Below are 24,915 nucleotides of genomic sequence, written 5' to 3'. Positions count from 1 at the left end.
GACCTAACAAGAGAAAAGTTTTCTGAGCCAAAGAAAGACCCAAGTTTGTAAAGTGAACAGGCGGAACACATTCTAGACTCTATTGAAAGGAAAATGATGTTCAGGAAAAGGCCCAAACTGGCTCCTGATCACAGAACTGGTGGGCACCAGTTTGGCCTTGGGTTTTGAATTTGGAGAGATTTGTAATACTAAATTCCTGAAGATAGTGGAACCATACTTCCAAACATTTTGAAGGAAAGACACAGGAAAATGTTTTGAGATATCCAGAAGTTTGGAAAAGAGATCTGTCTATGTTCTATGGCAGACAGAAAATTAAAAATGCAGATTTTTAGGTTGTGGCATCGGCACTGGAAGTCCACTTGGGCACTGTGGGCCCCGTCAGGCCCAAGGCCCTCGGAGGCCGGGAAACCCTGGCCCTGGGGGCCTCTGCCGCCCGGATCTTTGCTGTTCCCTCTCGTTGTGTAATGTCAGGAAGTGTGTGTTAGAGCCACATCCTTGGCCTGGCGGCTCAGACGGAATCTTTACTTCACTTGGTGGCCACTCAGAACAATAACAGCTGCCACCCTCTTCCTGAGCTTAATAACAATGGCTCAACCGTTCACCCTCCCGGACACTTGTGACGGAACAGCTTTGAGAAAGTTGTTTTGTTTTCTCTCTTCTCAGCCTGAGCAACGTGAAAGCCTCGTCAGCGACCAGGAACTGAGTCATGAGTCTTTCACCCTTGGTTCGAGCCTCTGGTCTTTTTTCTTCTAAATCAGGAAAGAATACTCAAAGTGTCTATGTCCCATCATTTCCAGCTCCCCCGTGTCTCAGCGTGCCTTAAAGCCCTTGTGTGTTCCTGTCTTGACTTAAACAGCCAATATCCTGGCTACAATCTCAACCATGAGAAAGAGCGGAAGTTCAAAGCGAACTGTGTGTGTGTGTGTGAGTGTGTGTGTGTGTGAGAGAGACAGACAGACAGAAAGAGACAAAAAGAGAGACAGACTAGGCACAGTTTTTATTTCTGCTTCATTCTTGCTTCACTCTTGAAAGGAGTCTGCCAGAAAACGAGCAGGGCCTGGAGGGTTGTAGGATTGGAGCAGAAGGACCCATTTTCTTCTGTGGGGTGGGGCTTGGGGCACACAAGTACATGCCAGGTCTGAAGACTGCTGAGGAGCCCCGTGGCCTCTCTAATGGCTCACGCTCGAGTGGCCCCATCAGGCCTGTCTGTTCTGCCTCAAACTCGTCCTCACTCCCCAGGAGGAGGGTCATTTCCGAGAAGTTCACTGTGGAGCCAGGGCTCTGCGGGGCCCGGTCACTTCCGTCCACGTCAGGAAAGGAGTTTGCATTTTACAAGCAGCCACTTTCCAGGGGTGGGAACCTCAGGCCTGACGGATGGACACGGACGGAGCCAGCAGCCTCCTCTGGCCTCAGTGCTCAGATGTGCCCACCCCGGAGATTCCCATCCAGAAGGTCCTCAGGGTCTCAGAACAACCACTTAACAATCCCAGGGTTGCTGCGGTCACCGAGACCTGAAAACCCACAGCCAGAGAGCAGAGCTGAGGGGGCTGTAAGGTCGGCCCCTCTCCCATCAGCCCTAGACACTGCCTAGAATCTTCTAGAGCACTGCCTGCCTCCTTCCCCCGCACCTCCTCTCTGCCTTCTCTTTGCCACACCCCCGCTTCCATGCAGGCTTCCGTCAGAACTGATCGCCCATGTCCGCTCCGTTCCCCGCAGCTTCTTTCTCCCTCGTGCCTTCCTTTCCCTCTCCCTCCGTTTCCCTCTCCAATTACTCTTCCCTCCCTCTCCCCATTCTCTCTCCCTTACCCTGTCATCTGTCCCGTTGTCCTCCACCCTCCCCAACCTGAGCACAGGTGTCTCAGCAGACGCTCTGGCGTTGCCAGACGTCTGTTCCCTCCGGGGGTCGGACCCCCACGCCGACCACCACTGGGCTATGTATTTTACCTCCACCGCATCCCAGTCACCACCGTAGAGGCCCCTGTGTGTCCACTGTCCAGCACAGCCCAGCCCTCACGCCAGCCACACGCCTGTCAGAACTGGAACTTGAACAAGCTGGGAATGGAGGGGTTCTCGGTTTCAGTCACTCCTGATTTACCACAAGTGCTGCTTGTGCTGTGATGTTGTCCACACCATGGGGAGCAGAAGAGGCAGCTGTGGAGGGGCTGCTCGGCCGGGGCCCGGGGCAGAGTTCTTGCCTGTCCTTCCCGTGGCTCCAGCCAGGGATGGACATACCGTCTGAGGTAGAGAGAAGTCTTTGCTTGGGCAGCTCAGAGGCCCAGGTGGGAGCTCCGGTGCCCAAGGTCTCCAGCTTTCATGCCAGGAGGTCCCCGTCAGACCTTCCCTCCCAGCTCTAAGTCAGTGAAAGGTGGAGTGTGAGGCAAGTCTCAGGGTGGCAGGATCATACCCCTTCCTGGCCCAAAATGGGGCTGCCGTGGCCATGACACGGCCTACCCTACCAAAAATGAGGACGGCATGGCCCTTGGGCTCTGAACAAAAGCCAGACGCCCCAGTGGGGAGTAATTGAATTAAGAACGGGATGGAGCCTCTGGTGTTTGAGTGGCCAGTCTCAGTCACATGCTTCGGGGGCCTCGTTTTCTGGGGGCACTAAATAGCCTCAGGTGTAAGGAATGAGTTATTCAGAAACTAGCTCAGCTCAGAAAAGATTGAGGTTTTGCCTCAACATAAAAAGAGGAACTTGAGTGAAAATAAGCAGGGATCAGGGTCGCTGCTGCTGCTGGCCCGCCAGCGTGGGGACTTGGTCTAATTGTGCACAAACTTTCCTTTGCTTCTCAGGAGACAAATCCTCTTATGATTGTAGTCAGGGGCTGCGTACAGGGGCTTTTTATAGGAAGGCGTGTCCCTGGGTGGGAATTTCCTCAGGCCAACGAGGCCCCACAGCTCCTGGGTTGGGCTGCTGAGGAAGCTGAGAGCACAGCATGTGTCCGGCAGGACCACGGCTCTTCAGCGAGACCAGCCTGCCTATCACCGCACGAGTGTGGCCTTTGTAGCCATGTTCTGTCCTCACAACTCTGCCTCTCTCTCCCGGGGCTCAGGCCTGTTCCGAGGCAGCCCAGCAGATAGTGGCCCTGCAGAGAACAGCCAGCTTCCCTCTTGGGACTAGGAATGGAGAAGGGAACCTGCTGGCAGGAGAAGACTGGACCACGGAGAAGACTCGGACCGTGGTGGTAGTGCTGGGAGTGGAGGGCCCCCAACCCCCAAGGGTCTTCTGGCTCTGGGCACCTCCACAAAGGTCGCCTATCCCTTCCTGAACCAGTGAAACTCTGTTCTTTGCAACCCCCCAAACCTGATGAGGCCCCTGATTCGGAAGCTGCTGCAAGATCTACAGCAGGGACACTCCATTCACAGGGACACGTTGCTCACAGAGGCACACCGCTCACAGGGACGCACTAGACCACAGCCACGGCTGCAGGCCACTGGCGGGAGCAGACACGGAGTCTGCACTAAGCCGTGGGCACAGATGCCATACCAGCTGCCACACTCATGTCTTTCCCAGCTCAAGGCCTAGTCATACTTGAAGTCTTCTTCACTTTGAAGGAATAGAAGAAACCACAGGGGAAAAAAGATCAAAAGCATTGACCAACTTTTAACTTGAGAGTTCAGACGCCTTTCAGCAAACCACCTGTCAAGGAAGCCAAGGCAGCCAGGGAAGTTCTTGCCGTCCTTGACTTGGCAACCACTGTGAAGGCCACGGAGGCCAACAGCTTGGCCCACACAGCCTTCCCTGGGGCGGCCACACCCCTGGCAGACGAGGGGCCCACGCGACAGACGGCCATTCTGGTGACACACACCACCAGGTATCTAACAGACAGTCTCACACCAGGTGTGCCAACATGCGCCCCTGGGGACCAGGCCGAGACACTCAGGCATCTCAGACTTGCTGAGAATACCCAACACGGATAGTGCGTAGATGCCAGAGCAGAGGCACACATGGAAAGGACAAATGAGGCAGAAGCACTGGCCAGCTGCACCTCTGTAAGGCTGGAGAGGAGAGCAATTCTGCTTCAGCCCATACTGGCATCTCCCAGGGAAACCCTGCTGCCAACAGACTGGCCTCCTGAGAAAGCAGCCCGTGACCACCTGGGCAGCTTCACGCCTGCCTCTTGGGGGCTCACTCTGTCCCTCAGTGAAGCAACTGCTTGGACCCCATGAACAGTCTCCTGAAGGCTGGAGACCTAACACCTTGTGCCCCTGGAGCTCCAGTTCTGTCTCGTACCCCACAAAATGCTCGGCTCCCAGCGCAACTCAGAACCAGTGACCGTGCCCCTCCCTCCCTCCCCATCCGCTGCTGCTGTTTTCTTTTTAGCCACAGATCCAGCGGCTGCCCCTCTGCTGCCGGCGTCGCAGCCCCCGTCCATCCGGCAGCTCTCACGGGTGCTCCTCTTACCCAGCCCGAAAACTGAGCCAGACCCTTTCCAGCTCCCCTCACTGGGGCTCTGAGAGCACGGACTCCCCTCTGCCCCCACCCCCACCGTGTTCTCTAATGCAGCCAGATAAAAATAGCTGCCCGGCCTCCACACCTCCACAGTGCTGTGGTCACACGCCGCCCGTGGTGTTTGTCGTGCAAGCTGTGCACGGAGTGGTCTTCCTAGACTTGGGCCCGGCTGATTTTCATTAAATTCAGCTGCAAGTTTAACACAGTTGGCCCTGACTTGGTGAAATGAGATGCACCAGCATCAGCCTTTGACGAACCAGGCCTAGGCCAAGGGAAAGGTCTCAGCTCGCGCTAATTCATCCGGCCGCGAGCTTCTGCCTGTTCTGCAGGTTTCCCTCCCTGACCTTCCCGGCCGCTAGGTCTCGCTCCTGTGAACGCCCTGAAGATGAGAACCGAGGGCCACGGTCACTTCACCGGTGTCTCGAGCTCCATCATCACCATTATGTCTCCTCACCCTCCTCCACCGTGTTCTGGAGCAGGGTCGTGCTGTGGGGTCAAAGTTCACCCCCAAAGCCACCCCCACCCCACCCGTAGGCGTCTAGAAGGAGGCTCAGCGGGGCCTTTCCATCTAGGCTCCTCGGAGATGTGCTTTTTCTCCTCTTCCTCTTGTTCACTCTGGCAGTGGAGGCTCAAGGCAGGCAGCAATTTCTAGGTTTATAAAGGACTTACCTGAACCGTGAATTGATCGTCGTCATTGGGCAGAATCCTGTAAGTGTAAACGCAGTTCCGATACCTGGAACAGACCAAGACCTCATTAGCACCCACGCAGGAGAATCTCTTTCTGGGGTAACTACAAAGACAAACACCCCCGCCAGGGCCCCCGGCCATCGGGTGTGAAGTCTGAGCTCTGGGGGCCACGTTTCTGAGCGGGAGATCAGCCTGAAATCGAGAGTCCTGGATGGTGGCAGCTTGCCGCCTCCCCCACTGGCTAGCACACAGGGAGTCTCGGGAAAAGGCGTGTGGGTCTCTGGGCACGACTGACGTGGCGCTTGCCTGTTAGGGCTGCCCTAGCAAGGCCGCCCTCTGGAAGGGCTCCCTCAGCCTCTGAACCATCACCTTGGCCTCCAGAACAGAGCAAATGTCTCCAGTGGGACCAAGCAAGGTACAGACTTTAGGATGGGGGTAAGGCTCAGCTGGAGAGAGGCCAGTTTTGGGGATCCCCTCTCTTCTGCTGAGCACCCACCCCCATGCCCACCCACCCACGACCTCCCCGCTGGCATCCTCCCCTGGAGACTTGGCCCTGTGAGCTAATTCTCCCCAAGGTGAGACACCTGTGAGGGACCTGGCTTTCCTGGTGCGTGACCTTTAGTCTTGTTTCAAAGGAGGAAGTGCTGGGGATCCCAAATTCTCTTCTCCTTCTAGAAGTTCTACCTTCCTCTGGCTCAGGGTCCACAGTGTGAGAAGGAGGAAGCGAAATGTTCTTAGCCACGGAGGATGTTTGAGATTATGGGGCATTGTCAAGGCTGAGCACATCAGGAGAGGGGCACCCGGTGGGTGACCCAGCACAGACCGGCCAGCTGGGAGCCTGATGCCTCAGGTCACAGGCCATGAAAGCCCATTGGCTCCGGTGCTGAGCCCAGAGGCATAAGGCCTTTGGGGGAAACTTAGCTGGGCTTTTAGACTATTAGTTGAAACTGTTGGTCTGTTCTCTCACCCTCCATAATCTCTCCCCAGCTCCACCTGGATTCTCATCAACTTTGAAAACTTGCTCACCCCGCTGTCTCCCCTCAAGGGGGGTGTCTTACCCTGGCCCCACAGATATTCCCTGTTGTTTCTGCAACCAAGATGATGCTTCCTTACAAAAGTGTCACTTCTCTAGCCCCTCCTGTGTGCCCAGTAGGTCACCACACATTTGTATATGTTTGTTGCTTAAATAGGTTTGTTTTTTTTTTTTAAGATTTATTTATTTATTTATACAAGTACTGGGTAGAGTCAGAAGCGCGGGAGGGTGAGAGAATTCACCAGAGCCAGAGCGGGGAGCAGAGCAGGCAGAAGGACCGAAGCCCACTGCTGAGGGGAGCAGCGGGCGGCAGGAGAGGTCTGCGCGCCATGGGGGACCCTCGCCGGTGGCCGGGGATCAAACCAGCGCTCAACCTCTGCGCCACCAGGGGAGGCCCTTAAATAGCTTTTTTTAAATGATATACTAGCTTTAAAAAATGTGAGACCTGGGCCTCCCCGGTGGCGCAGCGGTTGAGCGCTGGGTTGCGAAGCTGCCCGCGGCCTCTGCAGCGCTGGTTCGATCCCCGGCTGCTCCCCGGCCACCGGAGGAGGGTCCCGCATGGCGCGCAGACCCCTCCTGCCGCCCGCTGCTCCCCTCAGCAGTGTCCTTCGGTCCTTCTGCCTGCTCTGCTCCCCGCTCTGGCTCTGGTGAATTCTCTCACCCTCCCGCGCTTCTGACTGTACCCAGTGCTTGTATAAACAAAACAAACAGATGAATAAATAAATAAAAAAACATGCCTCTATAAAAAAAAAATAAAAAAAAAAAAAATGTGAGACCATACAGAAAGATCAGAAATGAAAAACGTCTCCTTCTGGACGCCTGTGAGTCCTGTAGATTTACTGCTACATTTTGTAAATCTCTCCAGCACTTCTAAACATACACGCGAATTTCTATATGAACATCATTTTAAATACAAGTAATATCATGCTATATGCATATATACTATATACATAATATCATCCCATATACAATGTCATACTATATACTGAAATTTACTTTTTTCCACCCAAAACAATACTCAACATTTTCCCAAATGAAGTGACCACAAGTTCCACCTTGTCAGCCCTGGGTTGGACTGGACAGTGGTGATGGGCACCTCACTACTTCTCGGGGGGCTGTTATAAACCACGCTGACGTCTACGGCTCTGTGTCTCCATCAGGTGTGCTTAGCTGGGTTCAGAGTTTCGGTTTCCCTTCAGTAAAGTGGGCATGAAGATAATAACAGGGACCGGATTAGCATGAGAAACACCCGGCACTGCACGTGCCGCACGTTTACCAGTGAATGGAGGCAAATCACTAGAAGGGGAACAGCTGGCCCCGGGATGGAATTTTATATTTTGATAGACTACCGATTGCCTTGCGATGAGGTCCTGCTGCTTTTCTGTCCTGCTAACCGGATATGAGAGTGTCTATTTCCCCACACCCTGCCAACTGGCTGTTATCAGAGACGTCAATCTTTGCAAATCAGAGAGGTGGAAGAAGAAAGAAACACACACGGTGGCTTGCCTTTAATTTGCCTTTCTTTATGAGAAAGGTTGAACGTGTTCTCAAATGTTTAGTGATTTGCATTTCTTTTTCTGTGAATTTCTTTTCATATCTTTGCTCCCTTCTTTGGATCATCTTCTGCTTATTTGTTTGCAGACTTTGATATATGCTACAGTATAGCTTGGCGTTACTTATTTTTAGCAATGTTTATGATTCTTTTTAATTGCATACAAAGTTTTATAATTTTCTGTGGATAATTTTATAATCTTCTGTGACTTGTGACTCAGAGGACGTTTACAGAAAATTTCGGGAAATGTTTTAGTGACGTTTAGCGGCAGCTATAGACTGAAAAGGGTGACTTCGCTTCCACTTGTCTGTCTCTTCATTTCTCATAGCAAAGTTTCTTTTCCTCTTATTCTCATCCCATCCATTCCCATCTTTGTGCCCCCTGTCCTGTCTCCAGAGCCTGAGCTGACCACAGCTGACTCAATCAGAGAGAGCAAGGGTGACTCTCTCGTCCAGTGCCACCGCACCTCCCCAGGTGACCTGGGTGACAGAGAGCCACCCTGACACCTGGCCTCATTCCCCATCCCCGATCCCTGATCCCCTGCAGCCTCAGCCCCCTTTGCAGAGTCTGTCGCCCAGCCCAGGAGCACCCAGCCCAGGAGCACCGAGCCCTGCTACCTCTACTTTCACTTCCTGCTGTAGCTGTGCAAATGACGCCAGGACGAGAACAATCTCTTATTTGGCTGAGGGCAGCTGGTTTGTGGAGGCCCTTGGGTGGCCCCCAATACCAGCTAGAGACAGAAAGGAAGAACACGGAGTCACAAGGAGCAGGCAGGACAGAGGGCCGCGAGGAACAGGAAGGCACTTTAGTGAGCAAGTGTGGCCTACTAGCCCGGATGGCTTTTTCAAAGATGTTCGAGGAACACTGAAACAGAGAAACAGCTCCAAATGACTCAAACGGGGTTCACAAACTAATACCACAGGGAGAGGCAGTGCCCCGTAGGCAGTGACATCCTGGTATCCCCAATGCACAGGTGCACACGTGGGCCTGGAGCTAAGTGAGTTCAGATCTTCAAGGGAGGATGTGGAGCACTGAACCCCCACTACAGGTACACACACCAAGGGGAGCGGTTTTTCCAAACTGCATGCTGAGGGGTGGGGAGTGAGGGGGCCTCTGCGGGGAGTGGAGGTGGGTACCCCTCCGTCTCCCCCCTCACCAGCAGCTGACTTCACTCTGGTCCTATAAGCATGATATGCACACACACACAGAGGATGTGCACTCCTAAACACACGTGTGCATGGAGACACATAACACACACATGCACACACTCACATATGTCTTGCACACAAAATGTCTAACGTGAAAATCCTGCAACTCACTCGTCTGTCAGCTAATGCTCAAGAACTCAGTCCAGGCCACGTCTCATTGCTGCCCGGGACAGGGGCCTCCATCCCTTTCCCAGCTCCTTGTGGCCCTTTAGAAACCACTTTAGAGGGTGCTAACGCGGTGCTGAGCTGCTCCTCCTTCTGGGGCCAGTGATTTCAGGGCTGCCCTGGCAGGAAGAGACCCAGGCAGGATGGTGCGGGGCGTGGTGAGGGGTGACAGTGCAATCTTCTGTTGCCAGTGACATGGCCCCGTTCTCAGACAAAGGGGGCTGAGGGCATGTCTCCCTGCGACTCCAGGCAGTGAGGACAGGTCTCCCCCAGCACTAAGTGGGAAGACGCTTCCCTGGGGAGGGCATTTCTGGGATCAACCCTTACATGGTTTGGGAAGTTTTACCAGGACAAGGACTAGTAGATGCAAATAGGAAGAAACATCACGGTATTTTATTTATCCTCTCAGAAAAATACTACTTTTTTGGTATGCCAGTCCTAGCCAAATAAGCACGGACAAGCACACCCAGAAACAGCCTTCCTCTGGTGAGCCCCAGAGAGAGAGAGAGAAATCAGACTCTACAACCCAGGAGCCTGGTGAGTGTCTGTCTTGCTCTGTGCTGGGCTTAGAGGTCGCCTGTGGCTGCTCTGGAACCCTGTGTAGCTGCTCACAGGTCACGCCTAACTTCCAACACTGTTTGTACATGTTTTCTTTCTTCTTTTTCTTACTCAAGTGTTACAGACTTTTCAAAAAGATCAGGTGGAAGAGCAGGGGCTGTAAGCTCTGCATTTCCAAAACCACTGGGAGTGACGCAGAAATGAGAGAAAGCCTATAAGGAACCAAGGGCGCTCACATTCACTGCCAACCCTCTAAAAAGAGCCCCAGCCCACGACAGTAGAGATGGATGGATGAAGAGAGGCTGCCAGACAGCAGTGGAGGAGAGGCTGTGGGGGCGCCCTGCCCCAGGAGGAGGGGGTGCAGCAGATCTGAGATCCCAGGAGGGCGCCTGCCCTTCTGGGTGCCCCACCCACTATCCCCTCATCACTCGCCCCCATCAGCAGGGTCTTGGGTCCTGGGGCCACCCCCATCCCTGCCAGGCCTTTTATGTTTGAGAAGGGGAATTGAGCAGATCTTAAAAAATCGGAGCTGTTTTTCCCGACAGTGCTTTGTCAGAAGAGAAAGATCCAGACTGTGAAAACCTATCACCACTCGAGAGCAGGGGCTCCAGTTCCTAAGGACTGAGAGGTGTTCTCTCCAGCCACGGGGAGCCCCTGCAAGAAGAAGAAAGGAAAAGAAGGCCCCCAGGAAGGGGGGAGTTTGGTTCGTGAGCTCACTGAAAGAGCCCCTCCCTCTCTGCCCCTGGAAAAGTCAGTTGTGAAAACTGAGCAGAGACAAGGAAAGCTGGTCCCAAGGGATAAGCCTGCAGTTCTGGGGTCAGAATTAACGGGCACGGGGCAGCGAGCAGCTTGGGTGCTGGACACAGCAGAGCAGGGGCACGAGCGCAAGAGTCGGAAGGAAAAGACATATTTTTATTTATTTATTCATTTATTTATTTTTAAAGTTTTTTTTTTTTATATACAAGAGCTGGGGCACAGGCCAGAGGCGCAGGAGGGTGAGAGGATTCACCAAAGACAGAGTGGGGAACAGAACAGGCAGACTGACTAAAACACACTGCTGAGGGGAGCAGCAGGCGAGACAGGAGAGGTCTGCCGCACCATGTGGGTATTTCCCTGGCCGGCCGGAAATAGAACCCGCGTTACAGAGGCTGTGGACAGCCTCACAGCGCTGTGCTTAACCTTCTGTGCCACCAGGGAGGCCCAAAGACAGATTTTTTTTTTTAATTTTTTTTTTTAATAGAGGCATGTTTTATTTATTTGTTTGTTTGTTTGTTTTGTTTATACAAGCACTGGGTACAGTCAGAAGCTCAGGAGGGTGAGAGAACTCACCAGAGCCAGAGCGGGGAGCAGAGCAGGCAGAGGGACCGAAGTACACTGCTGAGGGGAGCAGCGGGCGGCAGGAGGGGTCTGCGCGCCATGTGGGACCCTCCTCTGGTGGCCGGGAAGCAGCCGGGGATCGAACCGGCGCCGCAGAGGCCGCGGGCAGCTTCGCAACCCAGCGCTCAACCGCTGCGCCACCGGGGAGGCCCATCAAAGACAGATTTTTAAATGAAAGGGAAGATGAGAAATATGAAGACAGCTCTTTGTTCTTAAACACTCGTGCAACAGAGTCCCTGAAAGCACTGATCATTTTTAAAATAGAAAATAAATTTGTAAATAAGTATACAGCTAAAAAATAAAGGTAAGTAAAAGCAGCTAAATACACCTGAGAGTGCATGCCTTGAAAAACAGAAAATTAAATGGGCAACTCTCTGGCAAATATAATCAAGGAAAGAAAAAAATGTGAGTTGGACACTCTCTGGCCTCCTCCCTCTTCCTACAACCGACCAGATCCACGTTCTTCCCCGAGGCTGACCTGCACGGGCTGCCCAGCTGGGCCAGTGGGAGGCACAAGAATTAGAGGAGGAGGGGGCAGGGGTCTTTGTTCCCTGACCCCACCCCGCTTGCAGCAGCTCAGCCCACTGAGTTCCTCCACCACAGGGGCCACAGCGAGTACGGCTCCATCCCAGCCTCTTCAGGTCCCCAGGAGGGAGTGACTTCCAAGGTGGCAGCCCCATGCTGCTCAGCCACCCATGTCCATCACCCCTTTGGAATTGCTGTCTACTCCCTGCTGGGATCCTGGCCAACACAGCAAGTAAACAACATTAGAGATGAGAAAGGAAGACAGATAACAACAGCAACAGAAGAAAAACCGTTAATTATAGGAAAGGATGCATAATTGTATGCTAGAAAAATTGAAAATCTTAACAAATGGACTGTTTTCAGAAAAATATTCATAACATCAAAAGGGATGTGATAGGATATAGGAAACAAGAATAAATCAATACCAAATAAGAAATTAAAGTAGATGTTAAAGAATTATCTCTATAAATGGCTCTGGGGAGAAGTTGCCTTGCCAATTTTTTTAATATTTCAAAAAATCAGATAATGATGATGCTACATAAATATCTCCAGGATATCTTATGAAACTTATATGACTCAAACTATTGCATAACCAAAATCCTATAAATCAGTATTGCCATAAATGTATGAAAAAATCCTAATTGTAATTCAGAATACAATAATAATTGATCATAATCAAAAATAGTTCCTTTCAATCACAACATGGATAATGCTAGAAAATCTATAAAATCGGGTTATTATAACAGTGAATGAAATAAGGGAGCCAGTATAAACTTCTCCACAGATAATACAAAAAGACATTTGATAAAATTCAGTAAACAGCCTTTTAAATCTCTTCATAAAACTAGAAGACAGTTCTTCCCCTGACATGACAAATAACAACTAACTTTGATTAAGTGTTAACTACAATCCAGATTCTGAATTAAGATCTTCCAGGCAGTATCACATTTGATTCCCACAGAATTTCTACATTAAATAGAGATTTCCCCTTCCCAATACCCTCCACTGTGGTATTTTAGAAATACCAGCCAATGCAATAAGCTATGAAATCTGATTAAGAGGTTTAAGTAAATGGAAAGTAGACCTCAAAGTCATCAGAATTGGTAGAACATATGATTCTTCTTTGCTTCCAAGAGAAGCAAATAAAGATCATTTGAAATAATGAAGAATGAGTAAAGTGACAGAATAAAAGGTAAATTTATAAAATCTATTACTTCCTGAATTTATCGGTGACCACGTGGATAATTGCGGGGGGAAATGTATCACTCACAGCAATAACAAAACCATAAACTAATCAGAAATAATCATAACCAGAAACATGCAGGACCTATATGGTAAAAATTACAAAATTAAAAATAATTGTGGAGACTGAATATTACTAAAATGTCCATTTTCACAAGTTATATTATAGATTTCATGTGATTTCAACCAAGGTCCCAATAGCATTCTTTCCAACTTGATAAAACTGTTATCTGTTTCCCAGGGAAGAATACTTGAAAATAATAAATATGAAAATCCTAAAATATAGTTTATAACATTGTAGTATTGCATTTAGTATGATAATCATGTCAGAAAAGCAGACATACATGGAACAGGACAAACAGGTAAGAACGATATACATGGCTTAATAAATGGTAAAGAGGAATCACAAATGGAAAAGGAATAAGTTATTCAGCAAAGTTTTGGGAAAGATAGTAACTTGAGAAAAATACACAGAAATATTTATCTTACCCGATTCATTAGATTGGTTTTAGAAAGATTAAAGCATTCAATGTGAAAAAAGAAACCTACAATCTCACCATCTGCTTTTGCCAAATACTGCGCTGAGCGTCCGATAACATGCTTTCCATTCAACCCATCCCGAACACTTCTCATATTTTCAGGCCTGGTTTCTACACGAGGAAACCAAGGCCCCAGGGCCTCGGAAACTTGCTGTCGGTGGGACAGGTGAAGTCATCCCTTAGCCCCTGCCTGTTAGGCCCACAGGCCCTCTCCCAACCCTTCTGCCTCCTACAGCAAGAAGCAGAATCAAATTTCTGTGTACCATGAAAATCTACATTGGAAATCAAAGGGAAGAACCACAAATGAAAAAAAATGGATAATTTATGAAAAATTACAATTTCTGAATGTCAAAAAAATCACAGTGAAGGTATTTACGATAAATGTGATAGCAGGAATTCATGCAAGTAGATGGAAATAGGTAATAGGAAAACTATAGCTTCAAAAACAAAAGAGGCAGAGAGGATAGGATAGACCATTCAGAAAAGAAGACTGATGACGTCGATGCTGCTCTCAGACTAGTTCACCTGACTGCTGTCAAGACACGCCAACGACCAGAAATGCAGCAGCTGCACTTGCCACTGAATTTGGTTTCTTAAAGTGAAAATACTCACTAAAAAAATGTAAAAAATGATAAATGTTAAAATAAAAATATAAATAAATAAAAGAAATGGCTGAAAAGAAAAAGTGAAAATATTCAGTAATGGGGGACAGGGCAATCTCTTCTACTGCTCACTGGAGCATAAGGTGGGACAAAATTTCTGGAGAGCCATTTGTCATTCTGCATCAAGAACCTTAAAAACTTCCCTTTGATCCAATAATTCCACCCCAGGAATGTGCAATCAGAAATGTCACATTTCAGCACAAAGACCTTCATCACTGTCATGTTTATAACAACAAAACCCTGTTGGTAACTTAAATGTCTGACAACAGAAGAATCATTTCATAAATAATGGCATATCATGTAATAGAATTTGTGCATCCATTAAATATGGTATTTTGGAAGAAATTTAAACTAAATGCTAAAAATACCAATGCTGCCAGAAATCACAGATTAAAAATTACACGGTTGTGTATTACGGTCTTGCATATGCTATAGATGGAGAGGGAGTGGAACCACTAGCAGCATTTACGTCAATCTCAGTGTTTGGGTGACTGGTTTCCTACTTCAACTTTGTACCCTTGATATGTTCTACTTAACGCTATTTACATTTACTGGAAAGAACACCACACTGTTTATCAGCAGATCTACCCCACGCTAGTTGCCGCTGCCGCCTGTGATGGCATGGAGGGGCCTCTGCTAGCTCTAGAGGACAGGCTCCTGCTTGGCAAGTGAGGGGCCGGACCTACTGATTCAAAGTGGGGAAGGGTAGGCAGGACTCCCTGGCGTTGTTTATAGTAAGCGATCAAACCCAACACTTTGGGTCCTGGTAATTATTACTCAGTGGTTTTCTAAACAGCAGTGACAAAGGGAGTGTGCAATGAGCTGAGGAAGGACCTGGCCCACAGTGTGGGCGTGTCCTCCCACCCCCGCCAGCCCGTGAGCCTGCGGCCCTGTGAGTGTCTGTTCCTCTGGTCTCCGGCCCCCCACTCCCTGCCCCCTGACCTCCTGTACTAGAAGTGACTAATCGCTCTTAAGATGGCCTCCATCTTTTCCTTGACTTGATCTTCATTCCACCTGGTTTCACTGGGTGGTTTCCTGGCATCACGCCCAGGCTCCCAGGCCCTCCGCTCCGCTTGGGCCCCGCAGCCCGGCCATTCGTGCGTCATTCGACTCCTCTTCCTGCCTCATCTCTTCGAGCACTTCCTCCGAGGAGGCCCCACATGACAGCCAGTGTCTCCTGGAGGCTCCTGCAGGCCGCAGGAAGCCCAGAGTGATACTGCTGACACTCTGATCTCTCTCTGCAGCAGAATTTTCTCCATGGCTGGGCCATGGAGGCCCCTGCTTCTGAGATGCCACCACTTAACTCTTCGGCACTCAGCAAGAGCTCGCCCAGGCCAGCTCCAGGCCAGACCCGCCCACCTCCTAGTGGTGACAACATGGGGAGACAGGAGCCAAACATTTTAAATGGGAGAAACAGCTATTTCTCCAAAGATGAAACACAAATGGGCCACAAGCATGAGAAGATGCTCAACATAACTCATCACTAGCTAACGCACCTCAAAGCCAGGAGGTGTCCCGCGCTCTCAGGAGCACGGCTGTCATCACAGAGGTAATGCCAAGGCCGGAGGAGGATGTGGGGAAATGCACTGCTGGGGGGACGGAGACATGGCACAGCTGCCATGGAAGAGTCTGACAGTTCCACATAAAGTCAAACACGGAAGCACCACGTGACCCAGCAATTCCACCCAAGACCATCGAAAACGTAGGTTCACACCAAACTTGCACATGAATGTTCATAGCAGCGTGTTCCTAATGCCGGGAAGTGGGAATAACCTAAATGTCCACCAACCAAGGATGGACAAATAAAATGGCGTCCGCCCACACGCTATGTCACTTTGCCATCAAAACAGGGGATCCATACAACAGGGGAGACCTTCAAAAGCGTGATTCTAAGTGAGGACACCAGACACAAAAGGCCACGTGTTGCAGCATCCCATTTCTAGGAATTACCTAGAAAAGCAAATGTCTGGGGATACAATGCAGACCGTGCCTGCCAGAGCTGGGACAGGGGCACAGGGAGTGACTCATGGGCGGAGGGCTTCTTCTGGAGATGGAAACATTCTAGAATCACACAGTGACGACAGTCAACACTGTGGGTATACGAAAGGCCACAGAATTGTAGACTGTGAAAAGGGGATTTTATGGGATGGGAGTTTTACGTCCATAAAAAAAGTTAACCAGTGAGGACGCTGGGTGAGCGCAGGAAAGAGATCTAGCTGATCACCAAGGGCTTCCCCGGGGTGGTCATGTGGCCTGAATTCAGGAGCGAGGAGCAGACCTCCTCCCTGTCCGGAGCTGGGCTGGAGGAGGCCTGGTCGGACACACCACGCCATACCCCAACCCCACATTTGGGCCCAGGCTCCAGGTGAAGGGACCATTAAAAGAGAAGCATTAGTGTCTACGTACAGGAGAGTTGAACCTGTCAGGTAGGCAAACTTGCAGAATAAACCACGGCCAGAGCCTCCCCTGGGTCTGGAGGGAGAGCTCTGTGGTGCTGGATGTGGGCACAGGAAACCTGGAGACACCCGACTTTACTGCGGTTCTTCTGAGTCACTTCACACAGAAGATACCAGTAACCCCTTAATACTCGGGCCTGGGAGGGCGCCTGGCCCTCCCGGTCTTGCACACAGAGGGAGACGCCGAAGTCCTCTCCCGGCACCAAGCCCACTTGCTGTATGTAAAGTGGACTTTCAGAGCTGGGGTCTGGCTAACTCACTGTGCCAGCATCACCCCCGCTTTCTGTCAATACCAGATTATGAAAAAAGGCAGTTTTCATTGCGTTTGCACAAAATGTTCACACACCACTTGGAAAGGGGGAGGGTTATATCACACCTGTTCACACCGAGGTTACCGGCTGTACCTCTCCTGGATATTTCTCCCTCCCACATCCCTTCTCTGCAGCTGGATCAGCCAGCCTCCCGTCTCCAGGCCGCTCCCGGACCACACGTGCCACGGGCATGTTGGCTCCTTCCTCTTCCTCCCGCCCAGAAATCACACGAGTTCAAGTCCTGGCCCTGCCATTTATTAGTTCTGCAAACAGGGCAAACACAGCGTCTCTGGCCCTTGGTTTCCTCATCTATAAAGTGGGATGAGAATACTTTCTCCCAAGACCACGTGCACAGTGAGTGGGTGGGTCTACCATCCCTGGAAGGCTTCTGCCCCGACGCTGCGGGTGTGCCTGGCAGGTCGGGGAAGCCTGTGCATGGAGGGATACAGAGATGCTTCCTCGCTATAGCTGGCTGGACCACGCATTGGCTTCTGGAGCCACAGCCAGCGTGTGCCTGACTCCCCCTCGCTCTAGCGGTTTGGTGGAAATGCCACTCAACCAGGCAGCTCCATGTTGGGTCATGGCTGACGGGCCCAGTCAGAGGCAGGCTGTCACTGTGGGGCCAGGCCACTCTTAAGAGCGGACAGGTGGTATCCCCAGCAAGGCCCAGCCTTGCTCTAGTTCTGTCCTAGGCAGGCTCTAGGGTCCAGGGCCCCTGGCATGGATGGACCCCACCCCCAAAGGTTTCTTGTCTCTGCAGCATAAAGTACCTAACAAGTGTGCAGGACCTACATGGTGAAGAGGGTACCAGCGTGAGTGCTTCTTTGCCAACTCCAAGATGGGCCAGACGGCCCCTCCCAGGCGCTCCTGCAGATTCCCCAGGGTAGGGTCCATTCGTGGGCAGGTTTGAGAGGGGACCAGGGAAAGATGACTTGGGCCTTTCCAGAAGAACGCACTGTCCCTTCCGCTGCGAGATGGGAGAGCTGCCAGGGTCTACCTCTCCAGCTCAGAGCCAGAGAGGGGCCCCAAGCCCCCCAGAGCAGGGCTTTCGGGGCTGCTGAACGGGACCTGAGCTTTCCTGCCCCATGCCAGGTGTGAGGGCTGACCTCTGGAGAGGAAATGTGGGTCTGCCAGGCCCAGGACGACCGTGACTCCTGTAGCGTGGGTGGCCTAAATCAAAGCCTTGTCCTTAGCGTCTCACCCGCCCCCTCCCTAGTGCCATTTAAATAGTCAAATCTGGTCTCCTTCTGGGCATGGAGGCCACTCCCTCGAATCCGCACTCAGTTCCTGGAGCTCCAAGCACACCGGCCTTAACCAGCAGGAGGACTCCCCATGGCCCCTCCCTCTCTGGGGGCCAGGGAGAGGCTCCAGGATGAGGTTTGGGCACCCTGGGCCGGGAGGTCTTCTATACAGAACGTTCTAGAGAAGAGGGTGCATCTTTGTGGCTTCCTTCTGTCGCCCTGATTCACTTTGAAAGCAGGGCTCTTTGAAGGTCCTGAGACCACGGCGGCACCAAGGGGGTCCCCACTGACTTCCAGGGGCACAGTGAGGGCCACGGGGTTCGTTGGCCTGCCCTTTGTTCCATCGGGGCTCCCAGCACCGGTCACGACGGCCTGCTCAGGAAGAGGCTTTCCCCCACCCAGGGAGCAGAGAAGACTCAGAACAGTTGCGCTGGTTAGTCAAGAAGTTAAATGTATTTGATTTGATTTTAAATGTATACCCGATAATTTTTTTAAGTGTATGTTCCTCCTGCCCTGTGTGTTAGGGTGTTCTTCCAGGAAATGAGCTGGGAGAGGACAGTTAGCTGTCATTCATTCACTTTTTTGTTTTAAGATCTCCTTAATTGGCAAAATTAAAGGTGACAGAGAGACGAAGCTCCCTGGCGTCCGGGGGGCTCGATGGCCCCTGCAGTCCCACAGCCTCCTGACCCTGCAGAGCGGGGTTTAGGGGAAGCCCTGGGCCCCAGGAGGCAGGATCCCGGACAAGGGGCGGGGCTCCCACCCTGGTGTCTGGAGTAAGCGGGGCCTTGGCAAGTCCAGATGGTGGACATCTGTGGGCACCAGGGCACCCTCAGAGCAGGGTAGGGGCAGCAATATTAGAAAGCAGGAGCAGACTCCAGGTCACCAGTAACCAGCAGAGCAGCACACGCGAAGGCCTCTGCCAAGTCGGAGGTGGAGGGGCGGTAGCTCCCGAGGCTCTCTTGGCCCGGCCCCAGCCTGCCTTGAAGCTGCCAGTCGGCCCATGTCTGCAAGCTGAACACAACCACAGTGCCCTGGTCTAGGGAAGAGGCCCCTGGAGGCCCTGGGCTTGTGGCTTCATACACAGCGAATGGCTAAGGGCATCAGCCTCCACAAGGCCCCGCGGGGGCAGGAGGGAAATCCACGTGGGCGAGAGCTGTCAGGTGGGGACCTCCCCTCTGTTTCCAGGCCCCGTTGATGGGTGCCCCCCTCCCAGGGGGCCGTGCCTGCAAGAAGATCTGGGCCAGCGTCCCCTCCCCTGAGCTGAGCTGGGGCCACAGGAAGCCGGGCTGGGGAGGTCGGGCCTCTGTCAGCGGAGCGGAGCCTGCTGGCAGCTATGAGCTGGGTTAGTTTCAAAATCCCCCCAGCTGGGCCTGTAAACACTCTGCCCCACTCGCTGTCACCTGGGCCCTGCGCTCGCACCAGGCGTCCCAGGCAAGGGTCTGGGTGTCTGAGGGCGGCCGGGGGGGGGGGGCGTGGGGGCAGGGGAGATACATGGTCTTGGCTTTGAGTGTCGGCGGTCACTTCACCTGCCTGAGCCTCTGCGTCCTCCCCTGCAGGACGGGCGACCACAGACCTGCGCTGAGAGCTGTCCCAAGGGGGAGGGGAACCGGCTGGCAAGGGCCAGACTCACTTCCAGGAGAGGTCTGTGTTCAGCGACCCACGTCCCCTCGAGCCCAGGACACCAGCTGAGAGGCGCAGGTGGGCTCCCCGGGTGCCCCAGCACGGTCTGAGACCGGGGGCGGCCCGAGCACAGGGCCGCAGCGGCGAGAGCCTCCAGCCATGGGTCCAGAGGGTGTCTCAGAACCGGAGCTCCAGCAAGCGGCTGCTTCCCGGTGCTCAGAGCCACTGGCACGTTCAACAGCCTCCAGAGGGGGGAAGGGGCGCCGAGTGGGGAGTGGCCAGGCGGCCTGGAGAGCGACCCGGGGAGAGGAGGCTGGCTGGGTGGGGGTGACTTCCTCTGCTGTCAGGGCCCCGAATGCAACTTTTGGGTGAACCGAAAGTCCTTTTTTGGGGGAACCCACCCCATCTTCATGGCTCCCCAGACAGCGACTTCCTCCAAACCCCAAACCCGGGAACAGGCAGGGTCGCCTTCAGCCGCATCTGCTCTTACACAAGGGTTTCCAAACGGTGCATCTTTGCCCGACACCTGAGCTGCCTTCTGAGCCACCCACCACCCTGGTGCCCTGAGCTTCCGCCTGCCTCGGAGAGCCCGGGCCCTCTTCCCCTTGCCCCAGAGCCCCGAGGAAGCTGCTGGCGCGGCGCCTCTCAGGCAGCTGGGTGTGTACCAGGCCCAGGGCAGCCCTGGAGAGCTCCAGCATGGCAAAACCTGAACCCCTGAACTCCAAGGCAGGCAAGTCCACGCTGGGCCTCGGCTGGACGCCCCCGCCAGCCTGGGCAGTGTGCAGCCAGGTCACCCCATTCCCTGACATCAGAACACCCTGCTAGGTACCAGGTGCCGGGCTGAGCCCCCGCTGGCATCGCTCTCCCAAGGTGCACTTCCATTGCCTCTGCAGGCAGGGGAGCCCAGGCGGCGGGGGCGCGGGGCAGGACGCCCTTACTTACAGCACGCAGAGCGCGTACGCCCGGGAGATGGACTCGCTGGCACGCACGAGGAAGCTGCCATCCTTGCCCGTCCTGGAGAGCAGCTCCTCCGCCTTGGAGCGGGTGATGTTGCCGTGGTTCCAGCAGGGCACCATGGCGGGCGCGGGTCTCCTGGGGCTGGGCTGGCAGCCACCTCCCGACCCACACAGCAGCCAGGGGAGCGAGGCCCCTGCACTGCCCGGCTGTGCGTCCCCACTGAGCTGCTACTGCCACCAGCTCGCCGGCTGAACTTCCTGTTTCGGGCGCTCAGCGAGGGAAAGGAAGCGAGCTGCAGAGACGCTTCCTCATTGTGGGGACAGCCAGAGCAGGCCTCCGGCCCCCACCTTCCCACCCCGCCCGTCCACTGTCCACCCCCCCTCCCTCGCCTTGTCCCGCCCTTTCTCTTTCCTTTTGTGGGTCTCAGTCTCCAGGGGGCAATCCGAGTCCTCGTGGGGGAACCCCCGGCCCCCTCGGCTGGGGTACACTTCTGCAGGAGTGCGCCTTGCAGGTGCGACGGCCACGTTATGGCTGAGCCAAGGCCTATGCAGGGCCCACCTGGCATGGCTGTGCCCCAGACAGATGCCTCCTCCCCTGCCCCTCCGCCATGCCCAAGGATCAGAGGCTCATAGGGCAGAACTTCCCGGCTGGCACCCAGGACCCCCAGAAGGGAGCAAACGTGAGGGCAGAAGTGCTGTGAGCACCCTCCAGGCATCCCACTGGGAGCCGGTGCAGAGGGCCTGGTGTCTGTGGCCTCTTGAGCTCAGTCCAGGGCCCATGGGCATGAAGGCGAGGGGCTGAGACGTCTCCCTGGCAGAGCCAAACCTGGGTCTTTCTGGCACGCTTGGGAAGCCCACACAGGCCAGCTGGCCGCCTGAGCGAGGGCGCCGTTCCCTCCTGGTGCTGCATGTGAGCGCAGTCGGGTGTCAGCGGGGCTCCTGCTTGGAGGTGGAGTCTGCCTGCCTCAGCCCAGGGTTCAGAAGGCACCCCCTGGGGACCACCACCTGGGCATGAAGGTGGACACTCACCCCTTGGATCGCAGACAGGGCGCCTCGGCCCTCAGGCCTGCCCACCGTGGGGAAGGGCCAAGTGTGACCTTGTGCACAAGAGGGGCCCCTTTACCCCACAACCAGCCCTCTCCCCTTAGCACATGCCCTCTGGACCGAGCCAGGCCAGCTTGTGGGGTCTGCTCCTCCGAACCCGCAATGCAGGAGCTGGTAGGGCTGCTTTTCTCACTCAGCCTTGGTTTCCCTGCCGCACCTGGAGGAAAGTAGCAGCCTCAGGCTCTCCAGGGGCGGGGGAGCCAAGCTCATTCAGGGGCCTGAAGCCTGGAGGGGCCTCACTCGCTAGTCCCAAGGGGTGGGAGGCGGGGGGAGGGGGGAGTAGTGGGGGAGGGGTAGAGTCAGGGAGGGGAATAAGGGAGACGAGAGGTGCTTCTCTCAGGCTTGAGGCTCAGAAATTGTGCCCAATAAGGGGGGCCTGGGGTGGACTGTTGCCACTGGAGGGTCATCTTGGGGCTCCCCAGCCGGCACGGGGACAGGCACTGTCGGACTGCACCCCAGTCTGAGACCAGAGCGCCGCGAGGCCCGGGCATATTTCAGGCTCCCTCTGGGCTCCAGGTGAGGCTCCTCCTGGAAACTGCGGCCCAGAGAGGCCTTCCCCTCCCCGCGGCTCCTCCGCAGACTGCCCTGAATGTCTGCTCCCTGGCCACTGCCTCTGTCCTCGACATCTCCCACTGAACCCAAAGATTAGACCCTCACCTTCAGCAAACCTGTATTACGGGTCCTTTGACCAAGCCCTGAGCTGGACATGGGGACAAGTGGGGAGAAGAGCTGCCTCCATGCTCTGGATCCCTAAAACCAGCTCAGTCTGGGGGTCCCAACACCCAGCAGCCCCAGCGTGAAGTCTCTCCTCCCTTACCCCCAATGTCCACTCCCAGCTCACACCACGGCAAGGCCTAAGCACCCTTCTCCTTGCTTCCCAGCTGGCCTCCACCGGCCTCCTCTCTGCCCTCTGCCTCTCAGCCCCTGGTCACTCCAGGGCCACTAGGAGGATCCCTCCGAAATCCTGCCTCTTAGCTCCTTGACCTGCTCAGCCCTAGAGACCCTCCCCCACTGTCCAGACTGCCCCACCAATGGCCATCTCCCCCAACCTCCAGCCTCCCACCGCCCTGGTCTCACATTGCTCTTCCCACGGTCCCTGCCCTTGGCCCCCGGTGATACTGCCTTTTGGCATCTGGCACCCCTGACACACCCCTGACACCCCTGAACACGCACCAGGCACATGCGTGGCACGTAAGTGACGCACACATTCCCTCATTTTTCAGACCCATCCCATCTTTACTTCCTTCTCCATCCAGCTGCCCACATCACCCACCATGGTCAGCTTCCTCGCCCTCCCGCCCTTCTGCTGCGCCATGTTCAGAAATCCCCAGAGGCCAGATCAGGGCGGCCTTTATAGTGGCAAGGCCTGAGTGGATATTTGCTGCGGGTCCCTGTCCGCATTCACAGTGCATTGACAACTTGTGTTACAAAACGCGTGGGCCCCCGTGAGAGACAGAGATCTGCCATAGAGATTACTTAGGAGGACAGAGAAGAGGAGGGAACGCACGTACGTCCAGTGTCCCGCCGGGCACACGCGGGTCTGCGGGCGCCAGGTTCCCCCTTCCTGTGCAGGTCCCGCTTTGTATCGTCAGCTGCGCCTTCGGGGCTGGTTTTGAGTCTCCCGCGGCAAGCCCCACCTTGCAATGGCAGCGCCCGGCCTCTCCAGAGCCGCTCACTTGGAAAGGGGCAGGCCTTCTCGCCTGTGGCTCCTGTTCCCCTCCGTCTCTTGCTGGTGGCACCACGGCTGGTAATGCGGCTTCATCTCCTGTGACGACAGCGCCCAGTGGCTCCTCCGAGCCAACTCTTGGCTTCGCTGATAAGCACAAGCGCCTATCTCCCCAGGGCAAGAAACGTTAGTGATAACTCACTTTCTGGTCATGTTAACGCTACTATTCTGAATTTTATAGCATCGAGAACAGCACGTCCAACCATGTTCTCTTGAGCTCTTTAGGCATCATCGCATCTTCCTCTACTGCGACCCCTCTCTGTGGTGACTACACCCTGCCTTCCACACGCTGGATCGCCCCATGCTCCAGAAGGCAGCTGTGCACACCGCACCCCACCAGGCACAGTCCTATTGTCTGGGGATGTTGCCCCACACCTGGCAGGAGTCAAACAGCCCAGAGCATCTGCTGGTTGGGAGACACCCCGGAGAAGACACTGCCTGACCCCAGGACAGGCGCCTCCAGAGAGGATGGGTGGCAGCCCGGGTGCCATGGGCGGAGGGGCAGGGGCGGGGGCAGGGGAGGCTGCCACCATCCCTGCGGCCCTCAGAGCTGTCAAATGGAGGTAGTACAGTCAGCAGGCCTTGAACCAAAGGCATGGTTCGAGGTTAAGGACGGGCCATGGACCATGGCCACAGACCACCATGGGTCATAGCCCAGAACCCTGAACTCATCTGTTGCCTGATATGAGTCAGCCCAAGGCAGCAACTCAGCATCATTCTAGCGACCCAATCTTGTGGCATTCCACAGAGAAAGGAGTGGTCCACTCCTGCCCCAGCCACACCCAGCCAGGGTTCCAGAAAGACCCTTGTGTCACAGAGCCCCCTGGGCCATCTGGTCAACCCCATATGTGAGGCCGAGCATTGGAAAGCAGCTGAGGTGGAAAAGTGGGCTCAAGGCCTCTGTGGGCCCAGGTCCTGGCTGGAACACCCCACCAGCTGCACCGTCAGCCCTTCAGTGGGCTGGAAAAGCCCCTAGGAGGGGCACTTGGAACTTCCAGGATGTCAGGGAGTGAGCAGCATTGGTGTGGGCTGGCGAGCCGGGGGTCACGGGCACTTAGCCACCTCCAGAAGCCCTGGAAGAGCTGATGAAAATGTCAGTGTTGATGTTTTGGGCCCTGTGGCATCAAGGCAAAGGTGGGCCTGTGCTTCTGAGGATTCAAGTCACACCAGGTCCCGGGGGCAGGACGGAGCTGTTCCTCTGAGCCCCAGACAGCATCGGCGTGCGCTAGGAGACAGGTTCCATGGGGTTCCTATCAGGCTACGTGTGCAGTCGTCCTCATAGCCTGGACGAGGAACAGCGTGGGTGTGGGGGCTGAGCTGGGAGAGGGACCATGAGGTCCCAGCTCTAGGGATGGGGAGAGGGGGAGCTTGAGGGAGAGGGAAGACACAGGCAGCCCCACAGAGGAGCAGACACTGTTCTTAACATTCACCCTCATGCTTCCTTTCTCCTCCCGCATCCATCAAAGTCTTTTACTGCACCCCAGGGCCCCCCGCTCCCCA

At 54.3% G+C, this 24,915-nt stretch overlaps 1 protein-coding gene across 1 annotated transcript in view; it reads right to left on the bottom strand.

Moving 5' to 3' along the window:
• Positions 1–20,793, bottom strand: part of INPP5D (inositol polyphosphate-5-phosphatase D) — a 93,584-nt gene extending 72,791 nt beyond the window's left edge. The window contains exons 1-2 of the mRNA XM_037524243.2: positions 20,572–20,793; positions 5,123–5,186 (exon numbers count right to left, since the gene is read on the bottom strand). Coding sequence (XP_037380140.1) covers positions 5,123–5,186; positions 20,572–20,705 — 198 coding nt within the window. The 5' untranslated portion in view covers positions 20,706–20,793. The remainder of the gene's footprint in view (positions 1–5,122; positions 5,187–20,571) is intronic.
• Between the last annotated feature and the right edge of the window lie 4,122 nt (positions 20,794–24,915).

Source organism: Talpa occidentalis, unplaced genomic scaffold (genome assembly GCF_014898055.3).
Source record: "Talpa occidentalis isolate TD23 unplaced genomic scaffold, MPIMG_talOcc4v2.1 talOcc4.3, whole genome shotgun sequence".
In the NCBI taxonomy this organism is placed as follows: domain Eukaryota; kingdom Metazoa; phylum Chordata; class Mammalia; order Eulipotyphla; family Talpidae; genus Talpa; species Talpa occidentalis.
The sequence above is the reverse complement of the archived record's forward strand: the minus strand, read 5'-3'. Positions and strand labels throughout refer to the sequence as shown.